Source organism: Mirounga angustirostris, unplaced genomic scaffold (genome assembly GCF_029215605.1).
Source record: "Mirounga angustirostris isolate CCGP_5_RB_7025 unplaced genomic scaffold, mMirAng1.0.hap1 SCAF_15, whole genome shotgun sequence".
Classification (NCBI taxonomy): Eukaryota; Metazoa; Chordata; class Mammalia; order Carnivora; family Phocidae; genus Mirounga; species Mirounga angustirostris.
The window spans coordinates 87,721,320-87,747,362 of NW_026991723.1; the positions used below are offsets into that span (position 1 = coordinate 87,721,320).

General features: G+C 50.4%; 3 protein-coding genes across 14 annotated transcripts in view; 1 reads left to right on the forward strand and 2 right to left on the reverse strand.

Moving 5' to 3' along the window:
- Positions 1 to 2,079: 2,079 nt before the first annotated feature.
- On the reverse strand, positions 2,080 to 9,447 carry TOR1A (torsin family 1 member A). Of its 4 annotated transcripts, none has more exons than XM_064579734.1 (5): positions 8,802 to 9,093; positions 8,085 to 8,350; positions 7,008 to 7,183; positions 6,783 to 6,910; positions 2,080 to 2,618 (listed from the first exon to the last, which is right to left on the reverse strand). In XM_064579734.1, the coding sequence occupies exons 1-5, from the start codon at positions 8,977 to 8,979 to the stop codon at positions 2,572 to 2,574; spliced, it is 795 nt and encodes a 264-aa protein (XP_064435804.1). In that variant the 5' UTR covers positions 8,980 to 9,093; the 3' UTR covers positions 2,080 to 2,571. The 4 variants fall into 4 exon arrangements, with proteins under 4 accessions (XP_064435804.1, XP_045739279.1, XP_064435806.1 ...); XM_045883323.2 differs by having other exon boundaries at positions 2,080 to 2,715; positions 8,802 to 9,068; XM_064579736.1 differs by having other exon boundaries at positions 2,478 to 2,618; positions 6,783 to 6,923; positions 8,802 to 9,447.
- Positions 9,448 to 10,264: 817 nt separating this feature from the next.
- On the reverse strand, positions 10,265 to 16,870 carry CUNH9orf78 (chromosome unknown C9orf78 homolog). 2 transcript variants are annotated; one of them, XM_045883324.2, is made up of 9 exons: positions 16,710 to 16,870; positions 16,328 to 16,387; positions 15,328 to 15,379; positions 15,128 to 15,198; positions 14,311 to 14,388; positions 13,358 to 13,555; positions 12,429 to 12,565; positions 12,236 to 12,334; positions 10,265 to 10,939 (listed from the first exon to the last, which is right to left on the reverse strand). In XM_045883324.2, exons 1-9 carry the CDS (start codon positions 16,790 to 16,792, stop codon positions 10,848 to 10,850), a joined length of 870 nt encoding a protein of 289 aa, XP_045739280.1. In that variant the 5' UTR covers positions 16,793 to 16,870; the 3' UTR covers positions 10,265 to 10,847. The 2 variants fall into 2 exon arrangements, with proteins under 2 accessions (XP_045739280.1, XP_045739281.1); XM_045883325.3 differs by lacking the exon at positions 16,710 to 16,870 and adding an exon at positions 16,541 to 16,693.
- A 113-nt stretch (positions 16,871 to 16,983) lies between these two features.
- The window catches only part of USP20 (ubiquitin specific peptidase 20), a 40,699-nt gene continuing 31,639 nt past the window's right edge, over positions 16,984 to 26,043 (forward strand). For 3 of the 8 annotated variants that reach the window (XM_045883328.3, XM_064579165.1, XM_064579166.1), the window contains exon 1: positions 17,003 to 17,103. The gene's annotated coding sequence lies outside the window, so the exon portion shown is untranslated. Of the gene's footprint in view, positions 17,227 to 26,043 lie in introns of all 8 variants that reach the window. The other 5 variants (XM_045883331.3, XM_064579167.1, XM_045883332.3 and 2 more) reach the window with 4 other exon arrangements.

The following is a 26,043-nucleotide window of genomic DNA, read 5'->3' on the forward strand; positions in this document are numbered from 1 at the left end:
CACCTGGCCTCTCCTCTGTTGGCGAATCGTTAACACCAACCCTCTTTCCAGGACTGAGGACAAGCCAGCTACTTTATAGAAAGTTCAAACCCTCTTTGCCAGTGTCCCACCCACTCCCCCCATTAATTGAAGGTGCTCAAGTCCCAAGACAGGACTTTCCAGGTCTGTTCCCAGCCTTGTGCAATTTCCAGTCTGCCCCGTACTGCCTCATCTACCAAGACTGAACTTGCCAACTGAGGTCAGGGATTCCTGGGTTCCCTAAGTAGGGGCGCCCAGGTGCTGGGGCTGCCATCTGAAAGGGAGTAGCTCGATCTGTGACTCCTGGGGATAGGACGACAGGCCGACTTCTGCTCCACACCAAGAACCTTCCAACACTTGGGATGCCTGGGTGGCTCAGTTGGTGAAGCGTCTGCCTTCGGCTCAGGTCATGATCTCGGGGTCCTGGGCTCGAGCCCCGCATCAGCCTCCCCGCTCAGTGCGGAGTCTGCTTCTCCCTCTCCCTCTGACCCTCACCCCTGCTCATGCTCTCGCTTGCTCGCTCTCAAATGAATGAATAAATCTTAAAAAAAAACAACTCCCAACACTTGCAGTCATCCTTAGAAGGCCTGGACGCCCTTGAAGAGGCTCTCTGCAGGCCAGGTACAGGCAGAGGGGTCCTGTGGCAGCCGGGTGCCAGCTGGTCCTCTGGGCCTGCAAAAAAATGGGCCCCTGTGCGCACTTAGGTACCACCCCCCACAGGAGCCCCACCCGCCTGCAGGCACACATGGGTGTGGCACACACCAAGGTACGTCTAGTCTGTGGTGCTCTGTACTCCTGCCTGGCATCTCAGCTGGGGTTGTCTCTCGATTTGAACTCTATGGCTGGGTGTCAGGAGCGCCATGAAGCCCAGTGCAGCTGAGCGAAGAGCAAGAGCTCTCAGGATCCTCAGAGTGCCTGCGTTAGACGTCACTCCAGCCTGCACTGCACCTCTTAGGTCTTAATTCATAGCTAAAGCACCTAAGACCTACGGTGGAGGGTTTTTTTTTTTCCTCCTTTAAAGATGTATTCACAAATTACGTGCAATTTTATTGCAAAATGGTAGCTCTTCTGTAGTTATAAGTAAAAACACTTCTCAGCATCCTCAGGGTGGATTGGTGGTGGGGGGAGCAGCTAAGAGGTTTTGGGAGTTCTCATTAAACAACAAGAACTAGCAACGAGGGGCGCCTGGGTGGCTCAGTCGTTGAGCGTCTGCCTGCAGCTCAGGTCATGATCCCAGGGTCCTGGGATCGAGCCCCGCATCGGGCTCCCTGCTCAGCGGGAAGCCTGCTTCTCCCTCTCCCTCTACTCCTCCCCTGCTTGTGTTCATTCTCTCTCAAGTAAATAAATAAAACCTTTTATTTTATTAATAAAGGGCAAGGGCAGGGTGCCTGGGTGGCTCAGTCGTTAAGCGTCTGCCTTCGGCTCGGGTCATGATCCCAGGGTCCTGGGATCGAGCCCCGCATCGGGCTCCCTGCTTCGCGGGAAGCCTGCTTCTCCCTCTCCCATTCCCCCTGCTTGTGTTCCCTCTCTCGCTGTGTCTCTCTCTGTCGAATAAATAAATAAAATTTAAAAAAACCCAAAAACTAGCAACGAGTACAGTTTTTAAAAATATGGCAAAATAACACATGGCTCATTCAGGGATGGAAAAAGGAGAAGGGTCTTCCTTTGCAAAGCTGAAGGACTGGCAAGTGAGACACTGGAAATACTTTTATCCAAGGAAACTGTTTCTAACAAATGTTCACAATGTTGCTAAGATCATTCCCACAGTTCACAATGTTACTGAGATCAAAACCTTTGGAAAGGGGATTTAAGGCTTATCTGTGACTTGCCTGAGTGTGTCCCCTCTTACGCACTCATCCTTCTATCTAAACAGTTCATTGCCCCTTGCGATGGTCAGCCTGGGACAGGTCTGATCACTGCTCCAGGCTTGGTCCCCAGTTATGCCATCCTAGGGACTACGTGCCGAGAACCCAGGCTTGGGCTTTTTTGCAGTAAAGATATCACGGTATGCAATATGATGACAGGAACTTAAAAAAAAAAAAAAACACACAAAGCCAGAAATGTAGTCTGAAAAGTTTCTCATAATGTTAAAAACCATTTTAAATAAAGTCACCACATTTTCAGTAAAACTTAGACGTCCTTCCTTGAAACAGAAACACTTGAAATTAAAACATGATTTTTAAAAAATCATGAGCCTTAGGCTGAGCAGACTGGGAGCTAGCTGCTTCCTCCTCTGAAGGCTCCAGGGGCTGTTCCGAAGTCCACGATCTGTAGGGTCTGATGCCTGCAGGCTCCGCTGGATGCAACCTGCCCAGGAAAATTCCCATCCTGTTCCACAGGAAGCGTTCCCTTTAGTCCTCTTCTAGAGTACGGAGCCTGGGGAGGTCCGGGAAGAGAGCTGGGTGTTGAGTACCTTCTCCAAGTCAAAGCAGTGACTCCGGGGCCGTCAGTCATCGTAGTAGTAATCTAACTTGGTGAACACCGTTTTGCAGCCTTTGTCAGAGAAAACTCTCTCCTCTTTGGGGAAAAATGTCATCTCGTCAGCCACTTTGGTTACAATGTCCTCGTCAATTTCAAAGCCTCGGGCCTGCATTTCGACTCTGATGCACATTTTTAGGTGTTTATATTCCAGGGGGAGGAAGGGAACAAAATAATCAATGAGATTTCGGTCAATTAAGCTGCTATGCCAGAAGCCACCTGCGAAAAAGAAAAAGGTGTTGTTCATCCATCGTCCACCTGCCCCCCCATCCATCCAACACACATCCACAGGGCGTCCACTGGGGGCCAGACTCGGAGGTGGAGCCCGCAATCCAGTGAGTCAGGTGTAACCCGGGCGCTCGGTGCCTCCACGAAAGCCAAGCACAGGAGACGTGGCACCTTCCTTAGGCCTCTGGCTCAGGGGAGGCCTCTCGGATGGACCTACAGATCCGAAGTGGGAGAGAGGCGCACTAGCCCAGGGTGCCAGGAGCTCGCAGAGAGGCGGAGTGGGGTGCAGGGGGAACCAGCTTTCCAGGCTGGCACAAGGAGGGAGGAGGCCCCAGGGGAGGATGAGCTGCTCCCTTACTTGGGGAACTTGGGACTCACCGGACAGCGACAGGGCAGCTGCCTGCACGTCCAAACCACGCAGCCCGCACTGAGGGACCAGGAACTGGAACCGTCAAGCGCGATACTGGGTGGTGGCGGTGCTCTGGTGGGGCCACAGGACACAGCCTTTGCTGTGTTTTCACCCGGGACGAGTGAAGGCTGGTTTTCCAGGAGGACCCAGCACACGCTCCCTCCCGACGACAGCGCGCCCGCCGGATCGCACCCAACGCCTGCAGAGGTGAACGGCTTCCCTTCCGCTTTGCCGCTTCCTTCTGGGGCCTCAAGCCTGGTCTCACTCTGACACCAATTCCCATGTGTGTGGGGTTTTGTTTTGTTTTTTTTTTTCACACCACCAAGCAATTCTCCAACACCAGCTGGGTGCGCTACACAGTTCAGCTCAGTTAAAGGACACCGTTCAGGTACAGCCCGATGGAAGAGACGCAGAGGGCAGGGAATGCAGAAAGGACGTACAGCTTCCATGCCCCCTCCCAGAGGACCACTCTCCCCAAATCTCCACATGTTCAACCCAGAAGCTCTCTGAACTCCATCCTTCTGGGTTTTTATGGAAGCTTAGTTCCATAGGCATGCCTGATCAAATCATTGGCTATTGGCGACTCATCCGACCTCCACCCCTGTCCTCTCCCCAGCCATCAGGGAATAGGACTGAAAGTTCCAACCCTCCAGTCACATGGCTGGTTCCCCTGGAAACCGGACTATGCCCTTCAGATGCTTCCCCAAAGGACCCTTATTAACACAAACTCAGGTGTGGTTAACAGCTTTGTTATGAGTATCAAGACACTTTTATGGCTCTTGTTACTTAGGAAATTCTGAGCGTTTTATATCTGTGCCAGAAACGGGGACAAAGAGCAAATACATCTTACTATAAATCATAATTTTCCTTTCCCAGCAGTGCTTTGCACAAAGCTGGTGCTCCATAAAGATCTCACTGCCTGGATGGGGTGGAGTCGGCCGTGGGAAAGAACAAAACTAATGGCCAAGCAGTAACAAAGGGGGGACAGCTCGTTTCCTGAAGGCCTGCTCTGCGTCGCGCAAGCCCTGGGCCCTGGGGAGAGAACCCGGAGCCGGGCAGACATAGACGCTGCCCTCGGGTTCACAACCTGACAAGCCAGTATACAGACGATTTCAGATCGTGCCGGGGCTGTGAGCACTGAGATGGGATGAGTGGGCAAGGAGGACAGGCTACTTGGCCAGAGTGGGCAGCCACGGCCCGGAGGTGACCTCTGGGCAGAGAGGGCACGACAAGAACCCGACCACAGGAAGAGTGTTCTGGCGAAAAAATGATCTCAGATGGGGTCTCTTGAAAAACCAGCTACGGACCAATCCCCATTTGTACCCTCAGCCTGAGTGTCCCGCCGGAACCCCACTGGAACGGCCAGCCATCTGCCCCACATCTCTACAGGGGTGCCGCGCTCACTGTCCACGCCTGTCTCCATCTCTCACCCGGCCCCACAAACTTGCAACTCTGCAGTCTGTCCCCCAAAATGGCAATGCCACCCTTCCATGGCTCAAGCCGGATCCTTGAGTCAGTGTGCTCTCATTCCCACACCAATCCCTTAGGAAATCTTATTCTACCTTCTGTAGGTTTCTCCCTTCAAAACGCATCCTCATCCCACCATGTTGCCCGAGCCCACCACTAGCATGAGGGGCTGGGCCACCAGCATCTGTCCCCTGGGCTGCTGCATAGCTTCTGCCTGGTGTCCCTGCCCCTGCCGCCTTCAGTCCATTCTCCCCCCAGCAGCCAGCGTGGTCCTGTTAAAACCAAGGCTGGTCACGTCACTGTTTGCTCAAAACAACTCCAGGGGCTCCCTCCTCCACTGGGAGTCAAACCCAAAGCCTCCCTATGGCCCTCCAGGCCTTCCATGACCAGCACGCCCAGTGCAAGTCTTGCCTCTTATCCAACCCCTTTCTCCTTTGTTCCTCAGTGCCACAGTGACCCTGGGCACACCCCCACCTCAGTGCTCCTGCATGTGCTGTTCCCTCTGATTGAATGCTGTTCCCTGTGGTAGCCACCTGGCTCACCCCCTCAGTCCTCGGATCAGCTCAAATATTACCCTCAGTGAACCATCCCTGATCACTCTATTTAAAACTGCAGCCCATCCTCATTCCAGCACCCCCAAAGCCTCGTTATTGACTGACTTTTTACCTATTGGAGAGGAAAATATATCTCTACTTCTATATAGATGCAGATATCCATCATCTGACCCATTTCCTTCCTTATTTATTATTATTAGAATGTAAACCCCATGAGGATAAGGATTTGCTTTTGTTCACTGCTATGTCCCCAGTTTTTGGACCGGTGCCTGCCACCTAGTAGGTGCTCAATAAACACTTGTGGAATGAATGAATGAGTTCAGCCATCTGCCTGAGGCTGCAGTCAGTAAATGGCTGAGCCAGGTCCACGTGATTCTGAAGCTTATACTCTGGAACCCTTTATAACCCCCCAGAACGTGGGTTCTAGGCAACCGGCCTCACCCTGATGAAGCATTTAGGCTAAGGTTTCTAGTGCATGTGTTCATACTGTTTGCGTGCCAAGGAACCATCTAACAGATTACAAAATATCCTGGCTTTCATCAGTAATATTCTGGCTACACAAATGGATATACAACACCCGATACTGTTCACGTATCTCTGCAGTAAAACGAATTCCTTGTTTCAAAGGAGAACTTTTGTTTTCTAAGCTCAAGAAGGAACCTGAACAGAGCAGACTTAAATGGTAACAGTCAGCCTGTGTAGCTCCCAGGTTACCCGGTGAGTCATTCTGCATCATGGGGAGTTCCCACCGCCAAGGGTTCAAGGTCAAAGGTGCGTGAGTTCACTGGAAAAACCATGAGCTGGGCAGTGAAAAGCTCAGGCTCTGGGACCAGAGACACCAAACAGGCTGGGTAGCCTTGGGCAAGCTTTGAGCCCCCGTTTCCGTGGGGACGATGACAGTTTCTACCCCATGAGGTTATTGTGGAGATCAAAGGAAATCTGCAGGTAGAGTTTCTACAAGGCGCCCAGTGCAGAACAAGGGCCCACCCACTGCTTGGCTGTTAATCTCGGGCACAGAATCTCTTCAAAGTTCCAGGGCAGGGGCGCCCGGGTGGCTCAGTTGGTTAAGCAGCTGCCTTCGGCTCGGGTCATGATCCCAGGGTCCTGGGATCGAGCCCCGCGTCGGGTTCCCTGCTCGGCGGGAAGCCTGCTTCTCTCTCTCCCTCTGACTGCCACTCTGCCTACTTGTGCTCTCTATCTCTCTGTCAAATAAATAAAAACCTTTGGGGGAAAAAAAAAAAAAGTTCCAGGGCAAAACACAGAGAGAAAAGGACCCGACAGGTCCTTTCTTTTGGAGGCACCTATAGCAGCCTTCCTTGCTCAATTGCTTGCTTTTCTTCCACAAAGGAAAAGGATTTAGCTAAAGAAAACAGGGAACTAATCTTTAAGACCTTGATGATCAAGACTGTCCCTCTTTCTTTAAAACAGCATTTTCCAAACTTTAGGGTGTATGAAAGTCACCTGGAGTTTAACACAGATTCTTCCAAGAAATTCTGCCTCAGTAGGTCTGGGGAAGGGACCAAGAATTGGCATTTCTAGCCAGCTCCCAGGCCATGGCGATGCCGAAGATCTATAACTTAGGGACGCAGGATCACGAACGCGAGGGATTAGTAACGGCGGGCACTTACTGTTCTTGTTATTGAAGGCCGACACAGACAAGGCTGGCTCCATGTCTTTGAGCTTGATCTCCTCCCTCTGCTTCCCACTTCTCCAGAAATCTAAAGCCACGTCTGTGATCCTTTCTGCTCCAGCATTGCTGCAACAGAATTCTGCTGAGTGAGTTCCGGGTTTCGTTCCGAAGCCCACGGACTTGGGCTCAGGGTTCTTCAAGCAGGTCCCCGCCCTGACCTTACCTGAGAAATATGAAGATGGCTTTCTGGTAGGAGACCCCATCCACGTGGTCATAATAGTCTAGGAAAGGCTTGATGGCATCTATGAGGCCGGCATGCATCTTGTCCATCTCATCGAATATGAAGACGGACCTCCCACAGGCGCTCACGTTGCCGCGGATCCACAACTGTAACTGGTCCTGAATGACAAGGGGGAAAAGCCAAAGTTCTCAGCGAGTGCAACAGAAACAAATAGCAGAGAAGCATCAGCGCTACAAATGCTTCCACAATGGTCGCATTCACAGAGTGCTTACTGTATGCTCAGCACCATGCTAAGAACTTTACACACACAAGCTCTTTGGTTCCTCACCACAGCTCCGTGCAGTGCGGGTTATCACACCCATTTTACAGATTGGGAGACTGAGGCATAGACTGCATCATCTCGCCCAAGATCACAATATTAGTATGTGGTAGAGTTGGGATCTGAATCCTGCCCTGCCTGGTTCCAAAGCCCCACACTGACTGTAATTCCTGTGCTGTGCGGATATCATAGCAATGCTGTGTCACTCAGTTGCTGGTCCTTTGTCATTTAAATGGCGATGTTAATATGTATCCCGTGTCCACCGGCCTTCTTCAGTCCCATGATTACACAGCTGGCAGGTGGAAGAGTTAGGACTCACAACCAGGTGTGTCTGCTGCCGAAGTCTAAGCTATTCATCAGTGACTTAAACTGTAAAAGCAGTTTACAACACTTCGGCTAAACCACCTCAGGCCTTTCTAGAAATGTTTCCTCTTTTACAAAATGAGTTAGAGGTGATGATCTTTAGGTTGGATGTGATGACATCCACGTCTAACCCCACTTACTGAAAAGAGTAGCATACAGAGCCTGTTTTCAGCAACCACCACGAAGCTGGGATGGTGTAACTGCTCCATACAACCTCAAACCCTCCCTAACTTCCATACCTTTCAGAGGAGGAGCCCACACGTGTAGACGTCTTCAGGGCTCACTCACTCCAACACAGAATTCCCAAATCCCACCCCACGACAAAGAAACCGGGAACCCGGCATCATCCAGGAAGGATTCCAAAATTCTGCTCTTGCCTTATACAGGGTGATGTTGGAGGCATGTGGAAAGTGCAGCGTGGCCACAAACAGGTGGACATAGTCACTGTTCAGACCACCCTCGTAAATATTCTCCGCGATGATCTTGCTGACAAAATTTTTGCCCGTGCCCGTCCACCCGTGCAGAGAGAGGGTGAGAGGTTTCTTGGGCTTCGGGTTGCTTATGAAGCCGGACACAGCGTTTAAGATGACTTTCTTTGCAAGATGCTGTCCAAAGAGCTTGCTGTCCAGATCCTTCTGCAGCGCTGGGAAAAACAAAGCCAGTCAGGGAGGGGGTGTCTGTGTGTCCGGCGAAATCTGGCTACGTGTGCAGGCGCGTGTGAGAGCCCGCAGAGCCGGCTAAGCTCTTCGAGCACCGCGTGAAACGCTGGGGTGCGTCGTCAGCACTTGGCCCGCAGGTGGCGGTGGGCCTGCAGGCCTCCCCGGCCAGCCCTGCGCCTCCTCCGCGCCCCGCAGGGCAGGGCTGCGCGTCGGCCGCCGCCCACGGCGCGAGCAGACTGCCCACCATCCCTGCTGCCTCGGGCTGGAAAGAACCGAAACTCTCGGCGGAGGAAGTGGCCCGGCCCGCGGCCCGCCTGCTCGGGTCTGCGACCAAACCGGTCCGTCCGTGGTCGTGGCCGGGAGCCAGGCGCCACCCCAGCCGGGCCCCGCCGGGGGCCCGACGCCCGCCTCGGACGCCCGCCCCGCCCGTCCTACCTTCCCGGCTGAGGCTCCGCTTCTGGCCGCAGCACTCCGTGAAGAGGCAGTAGAGGCGCGGGTAGATGTAGCCGGTGAGGACGCCGGCCAGGGCCAGTCCCAGGCTGATGGGCTCCACCGCCCGCACCGCCAACGGCGCCAGCAGCAGCAGGCCCAGCGCGGCCCGGCCCAGCTTCATACCCGGACCCGGGCCGCCCCGCGCGTTCTCGCGCTACCCCAGACCCGCGCCACTGCCAGAGCGCGCTTCCGGCTCCGCCCCGGCGCGGCCGCCATCTTTGTGCGGGGCGGGCCTCCCCGCGCCGCCGCCGCCGCCATCTTTGTGTGGGGCAGAGCCCCTGCCTGCTTCTGGGAGGTGAGCGCAGGGGGCCGCTGGGGGCGTTTTTGAAAAATAAGACTATTTTCGGGGAACAGTTTTAGATATATGGAAAAATGGAGAAGACAGTACAAAGAGGTCCTATACACCCTCCTACGTAATCTCCCGTATTAACATATTAGTGTTTTACACTTGTTAAAATTAATGAACCTATATCGATACAACTAAAGTTCGTACATTTTCCCTTAGTTTTTACCTGATGTCCTACATCTGATCTAGGATCCCGTCCAAGATACCGCATTACATTTCCTTCTCATGTCTCCTTAGGCTCCTCCTTGGATAAGACTGTTTCTCACGCTCTCCTTGGTTTTGAAGACCTTGACAGTTCTGGGGGAGTGCTGGTCAAATCTTTTGTAAGATACCCCACTATCGGGATGTGATGTTTTCCCATGATTAGACTGGGGATATGAGCGTTGGGAAGGAACATAATTTACAAGGGTAGAGTGCTATTTTCACGACATATGAAGGATACATACTAGCAACATTATTTATGACTGTTACTGACCTTCACCACCTGGATGAGGTAGTGTTCCTCAGATTTCTCCACCCAAAAGTTACTTGCACTCATTCACCCATTCATTCATGGTTTTGAGGATTGCCCATGTGTTGGGTTATGGACTAGACCCTGGGGATTCAAGAAAAAAAAACAAGGCATCCATGATTCCTGCCTTCACTGATCCTGCATTCTAATGGAGGAAAAAATAGAAAAATAAAAACTATCTCCATTTTACAGATGAGAAACCAGACTCAGAGGGAAAGAGATTTGTGCAAGGGTATAATACGCAGTGAGCAGGGCTCAGCTCAGCCTCCAAAGCCGAACTCCTCTAGCCACAACACCCACTCTAAAAATCAGCCCTAGGTCAACCAACCTGCTCATCTTTTCTCATCTTGACCTGTGTTAAGTGCCTCAGGAAAATGACAGCACAGGGGGCACCACCCCGGCAGCCAGCAGGCTGGAGCTTGTCCACATCTCTCAAACTCAGTGAGAAAATCTCTCAGTAACTGAGTTTTGCATTTGAGCTGCCCACGCCCCAGGCTCTCAACACATTACCTAGTGTTGGTAGAAGGAGACACAATACAAACAAGAAGGTTGGATTCGTTTCATATTTAATACTTAAGTGCTGAAAATGATAGAAATTTTTTCTTTCTTAATGAAAAGAAATAGGTAACTTTGTAAAAGTCAGAAAATGCCAGTGTCCCTTTGATTCCATCCTAGATTTTTCTGCTTTCAGCTCGATCCGGCATAAACAGTGCAGGATGCATTTCTGAACTCCAGGTATTTGAACGTAGAATACACGATTGCATATATTAATAATTAACAGCACAATCTAAAGGGTTTCATCTCACTCTGAACACAGCTGTTTCCTCCTGCCCTGGGGCCAATATTAAGAGAAAGTCAACATATTTACAAACAAGATTTAATAATGCTCACAAGAATAAGAGTTTGCCCTCAAATAGGGAAACTACACGTTGTTTTGTTTCAAAAGGTTATAAATGCGGTGCCTGAAAAATCCAGCAGGTAAGCAGCAGGGCTAATAGAGTCTGTTTTTGGAATGGTCTGCTAGCAAATAAGCAAACTTCTGTCCAGGAAGCGTCTTGTTGGGGCGGGGGGAGGGGTACGGAAGGCACAGCGCTATTTACATCCCATTCTGCACTTTTCCCTTTCGCCACCCTTAGTACCGTCTGTTCATCTTCTTGAACTTCTCATAGTGATAGTCGTCGGTGGCCTTCTCATTAGCAGGACGCTTGCGGTTAGGAGGGGATCCTACAAAGGGAAAGAGGAAAAGCTGTTTCCCATGCTGCAAGCCGCCAAGAGGCTCTGCTTAGGGTAGGACCATGCCTGTCTCATTCCACACAGGAGCCCCAGGTGCCTACCCTCGTGAATAGGAACATAGTAGGGCCTCAGTGAATACCTGTTATTGAGTGAATGAAAATAAACAGAGGGTGGGGCTGGGTGACAGTATGGTGGCGTATGGTGACACAGCATCAGACTAGGTGACCAGTCGGTGGGTGCAGTGAGAGTTTGACTAGGTACAAAGTGCCCAACACTTTCAGATACAACTTCTTTTACCCCTCACCGCAATTCTAACAGGGGCATGTTGCCACCACTGTCCAGAAAGCTTAGGTGACTTCCTCACGGTTGCTCAGAAAGTGAAGGGAGCTTGAGAGTGGAAGCCGAGTCTCGTGACTCCAAAGTCCTTGCTTACTATGTGTGAATGACACAAAGCTCTGGGAATCAAAGACTACGCAACCAAGATGTTACAGAAACTAATTTCTCAAGTGGGAGGGAAGGGAAAACAACAGCCTGGATTTTTCAGAAGCCTCAGCAACTTTAGCATTTCCTTAGGACCACCCCGTTGTTGATGAAAAGGGAGACCCCCCCGCCCCCCCGGTGCTGGTTAGCATGAGAGAAAGGGGCTCAGGAGGATCAAATAGCCCCATGTCTAGAGAAGCCTTTGGCGACTTCTTGGTATGTAGCTTAAGGACAAATACAGTGTTTAAATAGGGAAAAAAGAGAAACAACCGAAGTGTCCAACCAGAGGGAACTGCCGTATATCCATACAATGGAACATGAAATGGCCACTGAACAGGAAAGTATGTATTTACTGTCACAGAGAGACATGCAGGGCACACTACTGAGTGAAACACTATGAGATCCTATTATATATGTATACAATATGCGTTTCTATATACATATGTTTTTGAAGTCTGGAAGGTTGTACGTAAAAATGTCAACGCGTTCATCTTTGGGTGACACTATGGGTAACTTTGAATTTATTTTTGCTTATTGAAATGTCCCAATTTTTTAAGTCTCTAATATATTTGATAGCCCAGTGAATCCTCAGGGCAACCCCAAATGGTTGGTTTTATGACGGTCCCCATTCACAGGTGAGTAAACCGAGGCTTGGAAAGGGGAAGGCAAATGGCCATGGTCTGGAGCATGGAGTGGAACCCGGGTGCCCTGGCCCCAAAGTCCAAGCTCCACCCCTGCAGAGGCCACCCTGCCTCCATAGGCCCTGATGACTGCTCCAGGCAGCCCTGAGGCCTCTGCTGTACTCACGCTCAGGCTCTGGCTTCTCCGTGTCACCCACTCTTAAGGGTCGGGCTTTGGGCTCTTCTTTGTTTCTCCGTATGGGGGCATTGAGCTCCTCATGATAAACTGGATCAAAAGAGACCAGGGGACACATCAGACAGAATATGGGAACCAGGGGACCTCCCCGGCAGGGCAGGGCTACTTCCCCAGAAAAGCTTACATCGGTTGTGCTGCACGTAATTCACGGCCATGTTGGTGGGCACGAAAGATGTCTCGCTGTCTTTCTTCTTGTTCTGCTGCTCTGCCAGCAGACGGGCCTTGGCATCCTCCGTGGAAATGATATTTTTTATTTTAGCGCTGCAGGGAGAAAGAAGCCATGCCATGTATTAGATCATCTCACTGTTGGTTCTCAGACAGAACTGACGGTCAGGCTGGAAGCCCACCAGTGCCTAAGGAGATCCTCTCTTGGAGCCCGGTGCTCCACAGTTGACCTGCTCTCCTACAGTCCCATTCTCACGTGTCCTCACAGCTGTCGGAGATATAGACGTACTGTCCTCTCCTGATCAAGAGGAAACTGAGCCTCAGAGAAGGAAAGAGAACTGCTCAAGGCCCAGAGCTAGTAAGGCCAGAAAAGAGGCAAGAACCCAACTTCCTACTACACCCAAAGAAGATTCTGACCATCGTATTTCTTCCATGACAATCCAGTGGGTTAGAGCAGATGTTTGGCAAAAAATAAAGAAGAGGATCATGAGATGGGTAAGCCTTTAACATTGCTCCTGCCAGAATAAAGGAGAGGAATACAAGGATCTGATTAGAACAGCTGAAGAACTGTGAACAAAGATTAAATAAACACCTGTATACAAATATTGAATCATTATATACCTGAAACCAATATAATGTTACATGTTAATTATATCTCAATAAACAAAACATCACACTTATGCGTTCAGGAGACTTTCCCTTAAGTCTAACAACACTGACCAATCCTTTAGAGACACTGTGGGCACAAGCATCTCAGCCTGCCAAAGAAAAGATAGTTATTTGTGGGTTTCCAAGGAGACAGGTAAGAAACAGTCCCCTTCACTGGAAAGCAGAGCGCTCTTCGGTGGGATAGGGCAGGAGAGAGGCCAGAAGGGGTCTGAAACGTACTCGATGCCTAGGTCCACCTCAGGGATGCCACTCAGCATCTGGTTGGAAAGCATCTCTTCTGTCTTCTTTGCTGAGGAAACACGGATGTTTTCAGGAAGTTCGTAAAGACAGTCCTCTGCATTCTTCGGCTTGACTTTCTGTTCCTCGTGTTCTACAATCCCTTTCCTCTTCTTTAGCTCTGTCTCAATGTACTTCATCCTGAAATGAGAAAGCCATAAGCCTCAGGGAGAGGCAGGAGGCTCACAAAACCTGTCTTTAAATTTAGTGGTCCCCGGGGCACCTGGGTGACTCAGTTGGTTAAGTGTCTGCCTTTGGCTCAGGTCATGATCTTGGGGTCCTGGGATCGAGCCTCATGTCTGGCTCCCCACTCGGCAGGGAGTCTCCTTCTCTCTCTCTCAGCCCTTCCCCCCTGCTCGTGCTCTCTCTCTCTTAAATAAATCTTAAAAAAAAAAAAATTCTCTCTAAAACAACAACAAAAAACATTTACAAAATTAGTGGTCCCCAACACTGGCCCACAGCGCAGTGATGGTCCATGAAGTTTTCATCAGTCCGTGGAAAAATGAGAAACATAAAAATAACCTGAGTTTTTTCAGCTTAAAGCACCAACCTCTATTATGAGATTATGCCCTCCCAATCTATTGGTGTTAATATATGTAAGGTTCACCGAAAACAGAAAGGTAATGGCAGATGGTAGTCATCTGTTCAACAGCCTTGTTAGCAAAAAAGTGGGCAAATCCAATGTTTATTTCTACAGTGTTTAGTTACTAGTCAAGGAATCTAAACTCCCAAGAACCACTTTTTAAAGAATTTTTAGAAAAGCCTGGGAAGTGGGGTGACAGGGGCCACCTTTGCTGCCTTTGGATAATTCTAAAAATGTCATCTGTGACTAAACATCTTGCACTCTATCTGGCTGGAGCCAACCCCGAACTGCTCACAGCCAGACTGATACCCACATGTCAGCATCCTCATCCCTTCGGTTGGTTTCAGCGGAAAATGATGTCCCCAGGTGGAGGTCTTCCTCTTCGCTGATCCTATAAGGAGAAGCAATGTAGCCCAGTCTTAAAGTCACAACTTAGTGAGGCCGAGTTTGATATTATACAAAAAAAAAAAACCAAAAAAAACACAGAAAAGTACAACCTGTTTATGGTTGGGAAAAAATATATATATGATATGTAAATAGAAGAAACAGAAGCAAGCAAACTGTTGGCCTCTGGAGATTTCTCTGGGGAAGGAGTAGATACTTTTATTTTTTACTTTTCTATTATTTTTATAATTGTGTTTTTGTAGGTTTCTTAAAAAAGAAAAACAAAACTTCCACATGGGTTTGAGATACACTAAACAATGCACCTTGACAAAAAGAGAGTATCCGCAACACACTTCAAGAGTTTTTGTTTTGGGGGCGCCTGGGTAGCTCAGTCAGTTGAGCATCTGACTCTTGATTTCGGCTCAGGTAATGATCTCAGGGTCGTGGGATCGAGCCCCACGCTGGGCTCTGCGCTCAGCTGGGAGTCTGCTTGAGATTCTCTCGCTCCCTCTCCCTCTGCCCTTCCCCCAGCACGTGTGTGGACGTGCACTCTCCCTCTCTCTAAAAAAAAAAAAAAAAAAGAGTTTTGCTTTCATTTGTTTTTAAGCTGCATACCCTTTACACAGCACGAAGGATACCTCAGGATGTCCCACTAAAGCTGCTGCTGCAGGCCCCAGCTATCTGGAGTCACACAGACCCAGGCAGGGGCTACAGGTTAGTGTGTATCAAGTAAGGTCTGCACTTACTTATCTTTGCCTCTTTCCTTCAGTTTCTTCATGTCCACCATACCGCCTGTCTTCATCTGAAAGGGATCATCCTGCAGAAAGCAAACATAGCTGAGAAGAAGCATCTATATAACTGGCAGCGGACTTTTTTTTTTAAACACAATCACCCACTGGAGAGCAGCCACAACTCCCCATTACCCAGGAAGGCCCCCACAACTCACCACTAGGGTGGTCTCTTCTTGTACCTTCTCTCCCACCAGCAGGGCCACAGCACTGAGCAAAAACAAAAAGGAAAAGTGAGAGAGTAAGAGTGTGTGAGAGTGAGAGACAGAGAGAGATAGAAATTGCATAACTGAGATATGAGGAAAACACTTAGGAAGTTTGTATGTTGCAACATTAGAGCAAAGGCAATTTCTGAGGAGTGGGCACCAAAGCCAGCTGGAAAAGCCTACAAGCATAAAACAGAGTTCAGCAAGTACTTTAGATGCTGGGTGGGGGGTACGGTGAAGTGGTACACTCTCCTACAAGGCCATTTGACGTTATCGTGGCTTGGAAATCTCATTTCTAAGATTTTGCCTTTGGGGAACATGAAGCTGAAGACAAATGTAGAAAAATACTTATCGCACCCTTATTTCTTACACCTTATTTGGTGAACTTTTACAAATGACCTACTGTCCCCTACAAACGACCCCTAAGTAGGGGATTAGGTACGGCACATGCACGGGGTGGGATACTATGCAGCCACTAAAAAGGGCTTTGGAAAATGTTAATGTCTGAAATGTGAGGGAAAAAAAACAGATTAGCCAGAACATTAAATGTTTTAGTATATGTGCTGCCGAAGCGAGCACCAGAACATTAAATGTTAACACTGGTTACCTGTGGATGGGAGAATTATGGGCGCTGCTTATTTTTTTGATTACACTTTTCTAAATTTTCCAAACTCTTAACAATCAATGTGCATTTCACAATCGGGTGCAATAAAAACACGAGTTAGTAACCCGTTTCTGCACCTCTGGGGCAAACCTCAAGACCACACAGCTCAGGCCATCTCCTGGTTAAACGTCTTTAAAAGAACGCTGGACTCCTTTCAGGGCAGTGGAAGGTGTACAGTGTGTTAAGAGAAGGAGCTACGTCGGAGGAGATAGTTGTGATGGCGACTCAGGCAGGGGCGTGTCTCTGTCATCTGCGCCTCCTCCTCCGGGTCCCCCCGCAGGCACCCACCTCACCCCGTTGGGCCTCTTCCTCAAGTTTTGCACCTCGCGGGTCTCTTCTAGTTTTAATCTGAAAAAAGGCAATGCACAAGATTGAGAGACCCTCCGCAGAACTCAGACTCAAAAGGCAGCTTCGACTGGCACCCCTGCTCAGATGCTGAGCCGCCAGCACAATGGTCCAGAAGGCGACCCTGCGCTTAGACCCATTGGGTGTCAGACCCACCGTGCATCCTGGGGACACCTCTCCCTATTGTGCGGCGGCCTCATCCCTAGGAGCCTCAGTTTTTGTCTGCAGAAAGGGACAATTTCCGCTCACAAAGAGGAGGATGGCCGGTGATAAGTCCCGCAGCCGGCTCTCTTCTTGCCCCTTGGAAGCCCCATCCCAAACGCACCGAACCTCCTCTGATTCCTGCTCATCTTCCTCCGACTCTGAGTCGGCCCGGCGCCGGCGGAAACTCTTGCCGGTGACCGGCATCGTCGCGCCGGCCCCGCGGTCCGGACGCCGGGCCCCTGCACCGTGGCCGGGGCTGCTTCCGGCGCGCAGCAGTGAGGTCAGAGCGCAGGGCTCACAGCGCCAGCCCCTCCCGGCCCCGCCCCAAGCCCTCCCGGCCCCGCCCCCGACCTGCACTTTCCGCCTGGCCCCGCCCCCATCCGCGGCGTCCGCCTCTCCCGATTGGGCGGGCGAGGGGAGGAGGCGGGGCGCGGCCCGCGGGCCACACGGCCCTGCGCGGTGCAGCGGTGGGTGCGCTTGACTGACAGGCGGCGGCGGCGCGGTTGCGACGGCAGGTGAGTTCCGGGCCGTCGCCGGCTGCTTCGGGGGGCCGGGCCTCTCCGAGCAGGGGCTACCCGAGCCTGGCTCCGGGCTGGCTGGGGCCTGGCCCTGCCAGGTGCGCAGAACGCCGCTGCCAGGTGAGCGGAGCCCGGGACCCCCGGCCGCCGCCGCCCTCTCCTCTCCTCCGGCCGGCGCCCAGGGGGTGTCCTCTGGGGCCCCGATGCCCCACTTGGAGCCCTGGGGGGCTCGTTGCTTCTCCGGAACGGGGGCCGCCATCTCTTTTATCTCTGCGGGGCCTGACCCAGCGTTGAAAGCACGAGTGTGGCGTCTCGGGGCGCTGACTTATTCCCCCGGGGTCTGGGCCCTGACGTGCATTTTTTTCTTTAGGGATAAAAGATGACCACTTCTTAGCAGTGGTGAATTAAAGCCCTGGCGCCGACTGCCCCGCTAATGATGGCCTCCAGCCACTTCATCCCCGCGTCCGATGTTTTGAACCTACTCCTGGAGGGTTTTGAGGGGAGAGGGCCCCTCCTCGTGTGCTTGCCGTCCGCCTCCCCGGACCTTCAGGGGCCTTGTTTTCGTCCTTTGTCACGAGGACTGTCGCTCTGCCCTCCGCCCTTTCCACCCCGAGGATGCCGTGAGGCTTAGTTTATTTGAAAACAAACAAACAGGCATCAACGAACGCTTAGGAAATAAGTAAATATATCAATGCTGGCTTACAGGACTTTTAGGAACCTCTTAAATAGTTTTCCTTTTCTCAGTATAGGCCAGTGCTTTTCTTTGAAAGCACTGCCTCGTATTAAGCGCTACTGTGTGGCAGGCACTGGGCTAAGCATTATCTCGGTGAGCTCCCACAGCAATCCTATGAAGTAGATCGAGTTATTTTTCATTTTGCAAACGAGAACTTTGGTTCAGAGAGGCAGTAAGTGCCTGAAGTTACACAGCTGGAAGGTGGGGCAGGGATCAGTGGCAGGCCCACGTCTGCTGCAGGTTATGCCCAGTACCCAGCACAGTAGAAGCTTAGTAAATGTTTGCTGCAGCTGCTGTTCTTATAGCTCATTGGCTGGGGGGAGGGGCTGACGGAGACTGTTTTGGTTTCCTCTTCTGGAAGACCATTCAGACGCAGGGCAGCACTTCTGGAATGCCTTCCTTTTCTCTGGAACAGTCTCTCCTGAGATTGCTGTTCTCTCCCTTGGACTGAGACAAATGAATTCAGGACTTCTTGGAACAGCTTTTTGGCTTTGATCGAAAGCCGTATATTAAAATCTCAAAGTCTTGCCTTCTGCAGTCTGGTTCAACCAACCCCAGATGCACCTGGGAATCACTGGACACCCTGTCCCTGCTGGCTGAAGGGGAAGCTCCCAGGGAATTGCTGCAGGAACCCAGGGAGTCCGTGTCTGCAGACATCACCCTTTCAGAGGTAGCTCTGATTTTGCCCACCCAGCTGCCCTCCTACTAGGAGGAACTGGACAGCATCAAGGAGAGGGCCAGAAGGCCAAGGACATTTCTGGACCCTTCTTCTCTTCTGCCATCCCAGGAAGGAGCATCTGGTACAAATGAGCCGGGGGCCAGAGTACCCAGTGCTACTCACCTCCTGGGCTGTGGCAGATCTCACTGTGACCTATTTAGCAAAAGCTGTGCTGGAAACGTAGCAGCTGTGAATGTGGCAGTGGGTCGCCAGGCTAAGGGACTGCAGACCCTCTAAGTCTTGCTGGGCCTTTTTTGAGGGGTGAGATGAAACTGCTTCTCAGAGGGAGCCTCCGGGAAATGTGGGTTCTCTTCAGTTCAGAGATGTGTCATGCTATAGGCTTGAGAGTTTAGTTGTTTAAGGAAATTACGCGTTTGGCTTGACTTTGGGTTGGTTTGCGAGCTCCTTCCTGGAGCCTGGCTTGTTTCAGGGTTCAGTGAACATTAATGTCTAGGTAGATTTGGGATGCAGCAAAGCAATTGTAGTTTGCAGTTTGGCTATAGTAAGTGTTCAGTAAAAGTTTGTTGGACTAATTATTCAGATGGTCACTGAGCTTTTACTATATAGAGCAGGCACTGTTCTAAGTGCTTGAAGTATGCAGGGAGCAAAAGAGATGAAAGATCCCTGATCTAGTGGACTTCAGGTTCTTCTTTTTTTTTTAGATTTTGTTTATTTATTTATTTGAGAGAGAATGAGAGCATGAGCTGAGGAGGGGGTGGGGGGAAGAGGAGGAGCAGAGGGAGAGGGACAAGCAGACTCCACGCTGAGGGCGGGGCTTGATCCCACCACCCTGAGATCATGACCTGAGCCGAAATCAAGAGTCGCACGCTCAACCAACTGAGCCACCCAGGCGCCCCTGGACTTTAGGTTTTAATAACATAAGTATGTAAAGTATATTAGAAGGTGATGAGTGGTATGGAAATAGAACAAGGCAAGGGAATTACGAGTGGGAGGGGGTATTGAGTTGCAAATTTAAATTGGTATATTCTCATTTGGGATTAGGTCGGTAACATGATAAAGCAGTGGACTGAGTTATAGGTCCTGACCCTCAGTACAATCCCCCGTTCTGCCACCTTACCTTGTGACTCTGGGCAGGAGCCTTCTCTTCTCAGAGTCTCTTGCCCCACCGGAGTCCCTCTTCTTTCATTTACTGGCTGTGTGACCTTTGGCGTGAACCTCTCTGACCCTCTCCTGCTTTGCGGTTTTAGGGGTCTTAGTCTGAGTTCTGCTTATACTTACGCACTCTAGGGTTTGTGGCTTCTCAGTGACTGGGGCCAGTCACTGCTTCCAGCCTGCTGACCCCCAAAGACCACCAGCCTGGGGTGGCCCCAAAGCCATGCCCTCTCCAATTAACTGACTCCTCTAGAGCCTGGGACAAATTGCAGTGCCAGGCTTCAGAGGTGTTATTGTAGACTTCAGGAGTTTAAGTTGAGCAGAAAATGCTTTGTGAAGCATGACTCAGAAGTGGCTCTTGTGAAGGAGGCCAGGGGAAGCTGCCCTCCGAATGTGGGTGTTTGGCTTGGAGGAGGTAAAGATCATCCCCACTCCAGGCTGGCTGGGGCTGTTGGGGAGACTGTGGAGCTGACAGTTCAGAGCACTGACTTCAGGGTGGGCAGTCCCAAGGTCAAATTCTGGATCAGCAGCTCAGTAGCTGTGTGACCTCCAGCCAGTTACTCCACCTCTCTGAGCCTCAGCCTCTCCTCCAGTGATGGGCAGGCAGGCAGGAGATGGGTTTAGCTCCCAGTTGTTGCCTGCCCTCCAGGATGGTGGTAAGGATTCAGTGAGGTCTGTTAGTGTCAGTTCCAGTACACGGGGCCATTCAGGGTAGGGGTGGGTAGGGTGGGTAAGGCAAATGAGGAGCACTGGAGGTGTGGGAGAACAGAGGTGTGGGGGAAGCAAGATTTGTCAAGGCAGGAGGAGGCTGAGGGTTCTGCTTGGGAGTCAGGAGGTTGTTGGATTCTTAGGGAATTAAGACTGGGTTGACGGAAGGGATATATTTGGGCTTTAGGAGAAATGGAGTTGCTTGGAAGCAGGGCAGAGAGAAGAAGGCAGGGGGGAGGGAAAGGGCTCATGCTCTGAGGGCCAGAGGGTCATGGAGGGGTGTGGACAGGTGTGTGGAGTGTGGGATGGCTGGTGTAATAAGGATCAGAGCAAGTGGCTCTCTCTGTGTTAGTGGGGACTTGGCAGCACCCCTCTCTCGTCCTAAGGAACTGGCTTCCTAGCTGGGAGGAGGAGGTGGCCAGAACTGCCAGGAAAATGATGAGTAATGGGCACCCTAGGCCTGGTCTGAGCGGCTGATGCCAGGCCCAGAGGTGCTGCCTGCCTGCCCGCCCGCCCACTGGCTGGGGGCACTTTCCCCCTTCCTTGCTGCAGGTCCCAGGGAGGGAAAAGTGCCTGCCCTCCCTCAGGCTGAACCCTCTCGGAAGCCTCACTGGGGCCTGCAATGGGTGGGCTCTGAGCCAGACCTGCCAGGGCCTCCCTCCCCCAGCTTTCTGTGCCCCAGGAGCAGAGGCTGGCATGGCCAGTCGGGAGAGGGAGGGACCTTGCTGACTCCCAGCAGCACAGCTGCTTTCAGGGGCCTGTTCCTGAGAGCCAGCTCCCTCGGCAGCATAGGTTTCTTTTTCTTTCGGTTTTTATTAAGTGCCTGCTGGGTGCACTCCAATTATTTGCACAAAGGCAAGAATGGGAAGCGCTGTGAAGGCAGATACAGCCTGGTTCCTTCCTTGCTGTGTCGCTTCCTCACTGTATGGTCTTGGGCAAATGGCTTCCTGTGTCTGGGCCTCCATTCATCCTCCCTAAAATGAGAAACAGCTTTCCTTACGTGAAGAGTGTAGGAGAAGCACTGGGCATAGTGCCTGGTCAGAGTCAGCACTGTCCTGGGCCACAGAGCCCAGGCTGAAAAGCTGATGGGGGGCACCCTTCGGCGTGTGACTCACATCCCCACCTGTCTCAGTCCCCTGATCTATAAAACATGGCCAGTAACACAAATTATAGCACAGAACATTTCTGAGCGTCCTTGCTTTGCAGGTAAATACAGACCCTGAGCAACCCTGGAAGTCCACGTGATCAGAATGCTAAATCCTCCCTATGCATTGTCTCCCTGCACCCTCCCATAACCCTAGTTGCCATCTTTGCCCCCATTTCACGGGTATGGAAACTGAGGGGCGACTGATTTACCTAAAGACACACAGCTTGCAAGTGACCAGCAAGGAGCTGAACGCAGGGCTAGCTATCTCATTGCCTTCTGGAATTAGGGTCAGCCCCAGGGCTAACGTATGTGAAGCAGCCGACACAGGGGAAGGGCACAGGAAAAGGTGGCTGGCTAGTAATGATCGCATCCCTGGTGGCTGTGTATAGCTACCCTGGGGTTAAGGGCAGGGCCCAAACCTGGCGTGTGTTACATTACCCCAAGCCAAGCCAGTTGGGTACCAAGATAAAATGAAGTGAAAGCTTCTAGGCAGCAGAGAAAAGTGGAGTGCAGACCTTATAGACCAGGTGTTTCTGACGTTTCAGGTTCTATGTCGGAAGAGTAAACACCCAAAGTTTACAATACTACCGCTCAACTTTGCCCTTCCTACAAACTGTTTTTAAACATCAGCTTTGAAAAAAAATGTTAGTAAACCTCAAACTTCCTTTGTTGGGCATGCTCATACACTGGTGGTAGGCAGATAAATCTATATAGTGGATCTAGAGAGAAATTGGTCAGTGTGTATCCAGAGCCTTCAGCACATACATTTTTTTTTTTTTAAAGATTTTATTTATTTATTTGACAGAGAGAGAGACAGCGAGAGAGGGAGAAGCAGGCTTCCCGCCGAACAGGGATCCTGATGCGGGGCTCGATCCCAGGACCCTGGAATCATGACCTGAGCCGAAGGCAGACGCTTAACGACTGAGCCACCCAGGCGCCCCCAGCACATACATTTTGACCTAGTAATTTTTCCTGGATCAAAGATGTAGTCCAAAGATTTATATTTCAAAATATTTCTCACTGCCTTATTTATAATGGCAACACACACACACACACACAAATACCCTAAGTGTCCAAGAGTAGGAAAGCGACTAAGTAAGGTGTAGCTTAAATTCTATGTGGGACATTAGTCAGCCATTAAAAATGAAGTTGTTGAAAAGAAGTTTATTGACAGGAGAAATGTACGTGATCTAAACAGAAGAACCTTGTATACAAACTGTATCTGTTATATTCTAGTTTCGTTTTTTAAATTAGGCATTCCTACACATGAACAAGACTAACACAGTAACCATCTTACCCCCACCCTCAGGTGGATCACAGGTGATTTTTATGCCATTTTATGTTTGTCAGTGTTCTCCAGCTTCTACAGAGGTGTATATTAATTGTATTGAAACTACACAAAAAGCCTTTTTCTATTTTCAGGGTAAGGGGGAGGCGATGAAAAATTTTAATCCAACACGGAAGTTATTGAGGCAAAAGCAAAGGCGTTAAGAGCAGATCTTCAAGTGAATGAGTCACGTGATGAAAGGTTATCCTTTCAAGCCACTCGGGTAGCAGCTGAGGCACTTCCTCTCTCGGAGCTTCTGGGACCACTCAGATGCTGCCCCCTCTCTAAAATGGGCCTCAGGTGTCCTGTTCGCACCCTGGGGGTCTGGAGAGCCCCCAAGGGATGGAGGTCATGCTTCCCCAGTGTTCTCTCAGGGACCTGGGGAAAAGCAAGCCCCACCTTGGGGATAGAGATTACTTAAAATCTTTTAGGGGCTCCTGGCTGGCTCCGTCGGTAGAGTATGTGGCTCTTAATCTCAGCGTTGTGAGTTTAAGCCCCACATTGGGCATGGAGCCTACTTAAAAATAAAATCTTTAAAAAAAATAAGGGCTTTTAATCAACTTTATTGAGATATAATTTACATACAGTAAAGTGCATGCACTTTAATTTTTTTTTTAAGACTTTATTTATTTATTTGAGAGAGAATGAGAGAGAGCACATGAGAGGGAGGAGGGTCAGAGGGAGAAGCAGACTCCCTGCTGAGCAGGGAGCCCGATGTGGGACTCGATCCAGGGACTCCAGGATCATGACCTGAGCCGAAGGCAGTCGCTTAACCAACTGAGCCACCCAGGCGCCCTAAATGCATGCACTTTAAAGATGTAGTTCCTGAGATTTAACAGGTATGGAGACCTGGCTAAATCACACTCCAATCAAAATCTAGAACATTCCAACACCACAGAAAGTTCCCTCTTTACAGTGTAGCCTCACCCTCTGCCCCAGACAACCACTGTCCCAATTTCTAACACCTTAGGTTAGTTTTGTCTGTTTTGAAATTCCATATAAAGAGAATCCTAGAGTATGTGCTCTTTTATATCTGACTTCTTTTGCTCAGTTTAACGTGTCTGGAATTGACCCATGTTGCTGTGCATATCCAGGGTTCTTTTTGATGCTGAGTAGTGTCCCATTGTATGAATATAATGGTAGTTGGCTTCAGTCCCCTGTTGTTGGACACTGGGAGGTCTTCGCAATTTTGGGCTGTTACGTATAAAGCTACCATGAATGTTTGCATACAAATCTTTGTGTAGAGGTATGTTTTCATTTCTCCTGGGTGAATATCCAACAGTGGAATTGCAGGCTCATGTGATAAGTGTGTGCTTGACTTTGTAGGAATCTGCCTGGCTATTTTCCAGCTTTTGATATTATTTTACAGTCCTATCAATATAGGCAAATTCCTTCACATCTTCAGCAACCCCTGGTATTGAAGATTTTATTAGTTCTAGATGTTCTTGGTGCTGTGAGATGTTATCTTGCAAACGATGTTGAGCATGCTCTCGTGTGCTTGTTGGCCATTCTTACCTGGTGAAGTACCCGCTCCATCCTTCACCCGTTTCACAAAATTGGACACTTTATCCTTCTTTGGGTTGTAAGAGTTCTTTATGTATTTTGGATATTTGTTAGATACATGTACTGTGAACATTTTCTCCCAGGCTGTGGCTTGCTTTTTCATTCCCCTAACAGCATCTTTTGAAAAGAAAAATGTTTAATTTTGAGAAAGTCCAGTTTTTCAATGTTGCCTTTTATAAAGAACACCTTCCGTGTTCTAAGACCTTTGTGGACTCCAGAGTTGCAGAGATTCTCTCCTAGGATTTCCTCTAGAAGTTCTAGAGTTTTAATGTTTGCTCTCGTTCAGTCTGAAGTCAGGAGAACTGGCAGCCGGGGCCGTGCTGGGGCTGGTGGTGGAGGGATCAGGGATGGGGGGTGGCGTGGGTCCACCCCCGCTGGGGGAGGCGCATCTGCAGCAGTACCCTGCTGGCTACAAAGACGGACCTCAGAGGCTCTGCAGGCTTTGCAAAGCTCCCAAACCAAGTGTACCCAAAATTGGTGGACACGGGGCTTGAACTCACATTGCGGCAGCAGGTGAATCCAGATTGGGAACGTGGATGTTAATCACCTCCTCTTCCTCATAGATTTGTTGTCTCCAGAGCATACAGGCGCTTCCCCCAGAATAAACAAGACTGTACAGGTGGGACAGTGCAGAGTTTTAATCCAAAGAGGTGGTTTTGGGGCACCTGGGCGGCTCCGTCGTTAAGCGTCTGATTTCGGCTCAGGTCATGATCTCAGGGTCGTGGGATCGAGCCCCATGGCCGGTTCCCCGCTGAGTGGGGAGTCTGTTTGTCCCTCTCCCTCTGCCCCTCCCCCTGCTTGTGCTCTCTCGCTCGCTTGCTCAAATAATAAAACCTTAAAAAAAAAAAAAAAGAAAGAAAACACGAATTTCTGGAAACAGAAGATGAGGAAGAGAGAAAGCTTGTTGAAAACATGAAGGACTGTTTACCTCTCTCTGTGGCGGGTAGCAATCGTGTGAATGAAGTGAAGGACAGAAGAGTCGGAGGAAGGCAGGGTGCTGCCGGGGTTGAGAACGGTGAACGTTGGGGGTTTTACAGTCCTAAGAAGTGTGTTGCTAAGAACACATGCGCAAGACTTGAAAGATGTCACCGATCACGTATGCTCTGAGATGCGCAGCAGCAGGAAGGCCCGGAGGCCTCCGGCACACGTGGAAGGAGGGAACGCGTGGCTCAGGCGGAGGAGCCGCAGATGCAGCCGGTGACCAATGTGAAGGCCAGAGGCAAAGGTGGAAAACCGAAGGGCTCTGAAGCTGAGCTCCAGCGGCGCCACGAGCAAATGAAGAACTAGAGGAAAAAGAATTAGGGGAAGATGTTGTCAGTTTGAAAATGAGAAAGCCAACGGGGCATCTCAAGGATGTATTTTATTTTATTTTAATTTTTTTTTAAAGATTTTATTTATTTATTTGACAGTGAGAGAGGGAACACAAGCAAGGGGAGAGGGAGAGAGAGAAGCAGGCTTCCCGCTGAGCAGAGAGCCTGATCCCAGGACTCTGGGATCATGACCTGAGCCGAAGGCAGACGCCCAACGACTGAGCCACCCAGGCACCCCACGAGGATGTATTTTAGAATAACCTGAGTCTTCCAGAACCTCGGAAAAGAACAAGAAGAAAGGGAAGAACTTTTAAACAC

Coding starts and splice junctions, on each gene's coding strand:
- TOR1A (XM_045883323.2), bottom strand. CDS start 8,979: ATGAAGCTGGGCCGGGCCGCGCTGGGCCTGCTGCTGCTGGCGCCGTTG. Junction 8,351..8,801: donor GCGGAGCCTCAGCCGGGAAG/GTAGGACGGGCG, acceptor TGTTTTTCCCAG/CGCTGCAGAAGGATCTGGAC. Junction 2,716..6,782: donor GGCCTTCAATAACAAGAACA/GTAAGTGCCCGC, acceptor TCTTTTTCGCAG/GTGGCTTCTGGCATAGCAGC.
- CUNH9orf78 (XM_045883324.2), bottom strand. CDS start 16,792: ATGCCGGTCACCGGCAAGAGTTTCCGCCGGCGCCGGGCCGACTCAGAG. Junction 15,199..15,327: donor AAGAAGAGACCACCCTAGTG/GTGAGTTGTGGG, acceptor TGCTTTCTGCAG/GATGATCCCTTTCAGATGAA. Junction 12,566..13,357: donor GAGGTGGACCTAGGCATCGA/GTACGTTTCAGA, acceptor TTCTCCCTGCAG/CGCTAAAATAAAAAATATCA.